Here is a 7,773-nt window from a genome sequence, read left to right on the forward strand (position 1 = left end):
GAGGAAGTTCCCTTCTGTAAGGTTGGCAGTGTTCGGTTTTGGTGTCCTACTGGAATTCACACGGGGAGAAAAAGGAACCCCCATAGTTCAGAAGGCAAATACAGTAAATAGTGGTGTGAGAATCCGAGCTGAGAAATTTGGGGTTTTGTTTGTTCTGAGCATTTTACAAGGATACAAACATGCAACATGTATCAAGCGTGCTCCAACCTTTACTCTCATTAGAAACACCTAACACTCCGTCAGTAATTAATTCACCTTCTAAAGCAGTATGTTTCCGTATCACTAAAAGCACTGGACAATGGTTAAAGTCTTACTCTCCAGACTTGTTTTCTGATTCTGCAGTCACACCCACAAGCTTGGCAACTCCTATCCACATACCTTGCCAGAGGATTCAAAAGAGAGGCACTGAAAGAGCACAAGGATCTGTCAGAGAGGGTCAGATCCTAAGACAAAACTTAACTCTTGTTGACTATTTTCGGGTTCACAAAGATAATGCGTACTCAGTGCAGGAGCAGCATGGCCTGCGTTCACTGAATTTCCATCATTTTATATCAGAAATCCAAACTGCCGAGCAGAATTTCATAGGCTGGCTCTTCTGCAACGGTCACGCAAGCTGCTCGTTTTGTGAGTCTTCCCATCAGTTAAAATGGGAAAACAATTATATCCCAGGTATTCGGACCGTCAGACTTCATCATCAGAATGGTCCCTGTTAGCATTTATTGACGAATCTACGAAAATTTTGGCAACATTGAGCATGTTATCAAAACTATTAAACTGTCTTAAAAAAAAAGAGAATCACAGTAATTGAAGAAGAAACCATCAATGGAAAATGTCCTACAGATGTAACATGTTTGTAAACTTCTGCATCTTCTAAAGTGGTTTGTAGCATTAAAATACTGAACTTGGAGCCACGGTTGTAAAAGTTATTTATGCTTAGCAAGTTTGTAAACATGGAAAGTTTTGTTTTGAAACACTCTAGTGAAGAGTATGGTATAAGAAGACAGGTTTTTTTTAATCTCCTCACAGAAGCGAGGATACAACGAAGGTTTCAAATCAGGTTCGTTCTCTCCCAAACCATCCATGATCTGTAATGAAATCAAACAGATTTGTGAAGTATCTTTAGCCAATTCACAGCGACAGGCAGTAACAAGAAGCTAAAAACAACCTTGACAACACATTTAGAGGGTCAGGCTGGCCAGATCTCGTAACAGTGACTGTAGGAAACAGTGGGAGGAAGAAAACAACCTTAAAGCAGTCAGATTTATAATCTCCTCTCTATTGTGGGTAAAGCTGCTTTGTCAGAGGTACAGGCCTGCCCTGGGTTACACGGTCTGCTCTAGTTCCAGGTTAGCTCCAGAAATGCTTGAAAACTCTGCTGGCACAAAGGAGTGAAACAACTGGCCTCTGGCCGTGCGGGATCTGAAGGTATGAAGTGATCTACGCTCTGAGAGGGAAGACTGCTAACCTGAAGCTCATCAGGAAGCACCTACTGATTTTGCGCAGGCTGAATTCCTCCTTTTGAGCACTAGAAGCAAGCGGTGTTGCATTTGGTCATTTTGAGACTGTCCAAAGGCTCCATTAGATTTAACTTCCTGCACTCGTGATGAAGTGAACATAACCCAAGCTGCTTCGAATCGTAATGGTATTTCAAAAAGAAGTTAAGCAAAATGTATTTCCTTCGTTAATCTTGCGTGATACTTACATGGCCATTAGCTATATCGAGTAAGTCACGCAGCCGACAGCCTCGACTGTGTCTTCTTTCGTAACAAATGCTGTCTTCTAGGATCACATAGTCTGTGCCAAAGGATCGCAGTATTCTGTAAACGTCTTCAGGAGATCTCTTGGCGTAGATCTGATAAATCTACAGAAGAAAACTAGAGCTGTAAGACACACTACCGCTGTTTTGTTTGGCCTTTCATGATTCCTTTACCTTGAACCGGAGAAAGAGTTGAGATCGATAATCCGTATGATTTGAATTAAATGTTTTTCAAAAAAAAAACCTAAATGCTCTACTTAGTAGCCGCTTAGAGTTTCTATGTTATGGCTACTACGATGAACGGTAGTACCTGCTGCTGACCATGACAATGCTGGCCTTGGCACGTGCCTGAAAAACCCTCAGAATGTCTAACTTACAGAAAATTCTTCCCAAATCTCCCTGGCTTAGTGTGGAGTTTTCCAAGGTGTCTTCTATATAAAATGTTATGTGCTATTCTGGAACTGAAGGGACATCTGGCAAATCAGGAAACACTGTGTGTAGATTTAACAGCCCATCTGGGCAGCGTCTGTTAACACCAACGGTACCCACACCGGTTCACTCAGAACTAGCTTGAGTTCCACGGTACAGTTACTGGGACACAGCCAGCTGCCAGAAGTGGGTCAGCAGATGCCCAGAGTACCCCAAGTTTCAGAGAGGGTGTTAAATTCTGGAAATAAGTGTATCTGAAAGTGAGTGAGTTCAGCAAGCAGCGTGTGTGATGTCATCTGCAGTGTGCCGTTAGGGGTTACAGGCTCTCGGGAATGGGGACATTGATATGGGCAAGAATTAGCTTAATCAATCAGAATACTCTTACCTGCTTTGTTCTCTCTCTCAGATTCTTATCCTCATAATGGGGGTGATTAGTTAAGGTCCGTCCGGTGCACAGTTTGACTCCTGCTAACAGCTGCATGCTCCCAGCAAACACTGCTGTGTCGGGAGTGTTTGACCTAAACAAATGTTGGTAAGTCTGAGGAAGTCTCAGTAGGGGCATTTTTGCATTGTTTGTTACAGATCAGAAGGAAAAAAAAGACTGAAAAAATATTTTTCTGCCTCTCCTCTATTCAGGGAGCAAACTGTTCAAGCAACTGTGGTTTTTTCTAATATGAAATGGATAAATCACAGTCATACTCTCTAACTGCAAATAAAAAATTTACTATGCACTATGAGGAAATTTCGGGAACGCATGATCCTGAAAATGTCAAAGCACTTCCATATTTCATATAGTTCATATAGCCTCCAAATATTTGTTAATTTCTATATCCTAATTCTTTTAATACTCCAAGAAACTTATTGTGACTTAGATTTGTTTCTATCTGATACGTAAGGTATCCCATATCAAATGGATTATTTAATCTGAATGTCAAAACTTCTTGTTGCCGCCCTGGCATTCATCACTCACATGGAAAGAGAAAACTGTTACGTTTGTATTAATTCTCCTATTCTGACAACTGTGGGGGAGAAATGATGGAATAAGTCACCCCAGCTGCAAAGAGTGGGGTGGAGGGGATGCCAGATAGTAATGTTGACTATTACTGGTACTGTGATCTCGTCTGAAATTCCAAGCCAGTGTCTGGAGTTGGTATCTAAGTAACAGTCTTGGTATCTCAGGGCTGTTTAAAAACCCGTAATGAAAAAAATGTTTCTGCTCACCTTCCCCCCAAGAAGTTTACAATCTAAAATATGTGTAAAGACAAAAGAGAGGGAACAGGTAAAAGATAAAAAAACACCGGGCAACAGAGTGTACTATAATTAGGCTAATTAAAGATGGTCATGGCGTTCAGTGATTTCTAGCACTCGTAACCAGGAGTTCTGTGAAGACATACATCAAACCAGGAAAATGAAATTACAGGCATGTGAACAGTTGCCTAACATCCACCTAAGGTACCTGCACGTACGGTACCTGTGCTAGTCTAGTGACTGTGACACTCTGGGGTGCGCTTCAGGGAGCTTTTGTAACTGCAGCTGTACATTCAGCTGCCTTTAAGCTCCGTGATCGGCTTGAAAATGTTAAGAGACAAGTATTAAATTCTATCGCCTTTCAAGAGATTACGCTTAGCAAGTGAATTAATTACAAACCCTTCCTAAAAATTCTTGTGCTGTACATCACTCTCATATAGGAAGGACAGAGATCGTATTTTTAATAGACCAGTTTAACTTTACAGATAGACTAGTTTTTCAGCAGTTGATAAAACCAGTTTCATTTTGAAGTCTGAAAATACTTAATCTCTTTCTTTGAAAAATTTTTTACTTAAATATTCATAACCACAAGTGTTAAAAAAGTAGATATTTCATTAGAAGAAATAAATTCATCTTGGAATTCAGTATTGTGCAAATGTAATGGCCCTGGCAGGCTGTCAGCTAGGACTCAACGCGGAATCTGCAGCAGACTAAGCTGAAAACAACGTGGACTAGAATCACAGAGGCACTGGGTAGAGCTTAGAAACCTAAATGAAAATGATGATTCTCAAAGCACCTTCAACATGTTTCTCTGTTCATGCCTGGGCTGGGAAACTACTAGGGTGAAAGGTCTGTTCCTGTGTTTGTTCAAGATTCTTTCAAATTTTACACCGCTCTGCAGTTCTCGTCTCCTGACTTGGCCTTAATCGAGGCAACCCTGCTCCTCTGATTCCTAAAAAGCCCAATATAATGCAAACTTGAGGATCAAACTTTCTTAAACACCCCCTCAACAAGTACCACAGGCAAAACTGGAACAAAACACCACAACATTCCCAAGAACCAGCCTGCATCCTCTTTTCTCACAAAAGCAAGCCAGAGGAAATGGTGACAGTGCCCTTCTTCCATAACTTACTGGTCAGAAACGTAGAAGGATGCAGGGTTCAGTTCTCCTCTTTCTATTCCACTCTTCCCCAGCAGTGTGGGAATCGCTCACATAGCTGAGTGCATTCTTGATTTCTCAGCTATTAAGAGTTTTGCCAGCACTTCTCCTCTTCCAATACCTTAAAACAATCTAGTGACCCTCAGTCGCTTTTCAACACCTGGCTTACGGGCCTGGGTCCTGGACGGAGGTTGAAAGCGGGTATTCCAGGGGAAGGCACACGTCTCCCTGAGACTCGGATTTACATGTTTGAAGTTCTAGAAAATTACATGCCTTCAGATACCTCCCTGTCCGTACTTTACTGGGGCAGCTCGGACAGTCCCCAGACCAGCATGTGCTACTACTGGGGGCACTCTCTTCCTGTGCTTTACTGGCGATGCCAAGCACACCAACCTGGCAGCAGCTTTCACTGCTGGGGACAGACGCTTGGAAGGTGAGGTGGCCCTGAGCTTCATGCAATGTCTGCCATCCTCAGTTACGCCTTCGAGAGCTTCAGCTGGTGGCGGTTACTGAGCGTTTACCTTCTGAAACAGCCGCTCGGGGGGAGGACTGCCACCATGGCTCTACCTTTCGCGCCTGCGCCTTTCTCTAATACTCCTCCCCGCATCAGACACCAACTGCTGTGGTCTGTATCCAGGGCAGCTGATGTGCTTCCAACCACTGAATGACACTTCTCTATTACAGAGAAACAAAGCCATTTTTACAAATGTCTGAGCAAATGGTGTATGAAATGAAAGGGTAATTTGTTTCTACAGCTTTCTGCCAAGCTCCATACCCCACTGTTCAACCTGCAAACAATTCATTCTGTACGAAATGTCACTAAATAATGACGAGGACTTGCAGGTCAAACTGATTTACATTATATAATTTAAATGTCGTTCCAAGCAGACCTGATGGCATTTTGAACAAATAATCTCATTTATTTCTGAAGCTCTAAGCTTTCAACAAGTTAATTACAGCTGGACTAATGGGTAAACTAAGCACACTAATACATCGAATGAAGTTTTCTTTACCTACGCTTAATTTAGAGAATTACATAACCACTGAAAAAACCTCATTAAAAATAAAAAGGTTTTACAGGAACTCTGGCACAGACTCAGAAAGTGTTAGCACTTCTTTCTCTTAAGCTGCTAAAGAAATATTGTGAGTTGGTTTTAAGGAAGTCCTACAGTCCTACAGGAATGTCCAACTTTGCAATTATAATTACACCATTAGAAATAAAAAGGCAATTTCTACTAAAAGTCCCCAGAGTTGAACTCTGTAGCTGACTTTCAAAGCTACAAAATATGACAAATCACGGATTATTCCTTTACTAGGTCCTGGATGTGATACCAATCTACAAAGCAAAGGGGCACGAGAAAAGGAGATTCTGAAAAGGGGTTCTCAGATCCTGCAATGTTAGACTTTTTTCCCTTTAAAAGAAATCTTTTTATTTGCAGAATGCTATATGAAAATATGATGCTTTAGCTGCAAATGATAGGCAGTAAAGCATATTCAGTCAAACTGTCATGGTTCTTTTTTTTCCCTCTGGTTTGGAAAGACTGAAAATTGAAAAATGGAAAACGACAGCCACAAAGAAAGAGCAACAAGATGCATTTTTTGTTAGTCCCAGCCTCAATTTGATGCATGCATATTTTGTTCACACAAAGGAGTGCACCTACACAGTCGCTATAAACCTGGCTCAGGCACTATCAAGTTCATGCCTGAATTACACTGACAAATCAGTCAATGACAAGGGTTAAGCCCAAGAATTTAAGAACAACAACAAAAAAAAGTGTAATGTTGCCTTTAAAGTCTGGAATATGTGTGGATTTCAGTGTGATTGATCTTGAAAATCAGGCATGCAGGTAAGAGTGAAGAGCTAAAATTAATAGTTTACTTGAAATTAAAATATAGCCGTTAATACAAATTACTAAATGAAAGAACCACCACTGAAACATGGGTATGCCATTTTTGTAACCTCGGGAGCTTTTTGAAAATTTGTGGGGTTTCACTAACATAAAAATTTGCCTGCGTCTCCCCCACACCTGATTCCAGTGCAGCTGACATACAGCTAAGCTCTGCCAGATCTGTCTCAGTGAACTTTTCCACTGTTTTGGCTGTTGTCCAAGATTTCTCAGAAGTTTTTCTGTGAGTTTTGGTAACTGCTTACGAAATATTCCACAATTCTAGACAGGTTTCCCCTTTAAAGGCAGAAGACATTGCTTCTTAAACACTTACCAGCAGTAAACAGAGTAGGGAAGTTCACGCTATTGATTTGCTCATTCTACTGATATTCTTCCCCATCTCACAAATGAGCATGTTGTTCCTGTTGTCTTAGGGAGAAAGACCAAAACTAAGAATTTTAATATACCTCCCATCTGGGAACACAGCTGTGAACTATCCCTGGGTCACTGGCAGGACCTTCTGAACATCTTTTTTTTTTTTTTTAAATAGCTAAGAAAATGACATGGTGGTTAGAAAAAAGCAAGAGCCTGGGATATGCAAGATCATTATGTAAAAAACGGTGCCCTGCCCTAAGTGCAGTCAATACTATGCAGTAATTTTATTGTAAAGATAGAAACCAGTGTATCTTCCAGGAAACGCTACGGTAATTTTAGTAAGGGGAGGAGTAAAAAATGTATCTGCAGACACTTCACAGTGGACAGACTACTAGTTGCTATTATTTAGATTGTGTATTTGGACAAGTTAATATGCATGTAGATCTAAGCAGATAGAAGGGTTTTCTTGTTGTGGAGAGACTGCAAGACATCAGATGAGTTATTCCTAATTCACTGCTACACATGACAAATTAGAGCTTCTCACACTGACTTTTAATAATGAATGATTAGTTCCTAACACCAACCTTGACAAATCATTAACTACAGCAGAACAATCAAGCGTTAGTATAGTAAATTATTTTTCTTACACATCAAAACTTAAGAAAATCTGTCCCACTTTGAGAAACTTACCATAAATTTTGTTGACTTGTATTTAAAACATAGCTAATTAAATCTTCTTTACAGAAATAAATAATATTTCTAAACACAATAAATTCTAAGTAGAAAATTTCCCTTGGTAATTGTCTGTCATGACTTAAAATGAAAAGAGGACAAGCACCAGTTTAGCATTCTCAGCACTAAGAACATATGAAAATTTATTCTCATCGGACCCAGTCAAATCCAGTTCATGGCTGGGAATA

General features: G+C 40.5%; 1 protein-coding gene across 1 annotated transcript; it reads right to left on the reverse strand.

Annotated features, from left to right (window-relative positions):
- Positions 1-757: 757 nt before the first annotated feature.
- On the reverse strand, positions 758-2,666 carry LOC104496456 (probable C-mannosyltransferase DPY19L3). Its single transcript, XM_010139580.1, has 3 exons — positions 2,571-2,666; positions 1,703-1,861; positions 758-1,085 (listed from the first exon to the last, which is right to left on the reverse strand). Exons 1-3 carry the CDS (start codon positions 2,664-2,666, stop codon positions 924-926), a joined length of 417 nt encoding a protein of 138 aa, XP_010137882.1. The 3' UTR covers positions 758-923.
- Between the last annotated feature and the right edge of the window lie 5,107 nt (positions 2,667-7,773).

Source organism: Buceros rhinoceros, unplaced genomic scaffold, assembly GCF_000710305.1.
Source record: "Buceros rhinoceros silvestris isolate BGI_N320 unplaced genomic scaffold, ASM71030v1 scaffold43090, whole genome shotgun sequence".
Classification (NCBI taxonomy): domain Eukaryota; kingdom Metazoa; phylum Chordata; class Aves; order Bucerotiformes; family Bucerotidae; genus Buceros; species Buceros rhinoceros.

Coding starts and splice junctions, on each gene's coding strand:
- LOC104496456 (XM_010139580.1), bottom strand. CDS start 2,666: ATGCAGCTGTTAGCAGGAGTCAAACTGTGCACCGGACGGACCTTAACT. Junction 1,862..2,570: donor TGAGAGAGAGAACAAAGCAG/GTAAGAGTATTC, acceptor TTTCTTCTGTAG/ATTTATCAGATCTACGCCAA. Junction 1,086..1,702: donor TCGATATAGCTAATGGCCAT/GTAAGTATCACG, acceptor ATTTCATTACAG/ATCATGGATGGTTTGGGAGA.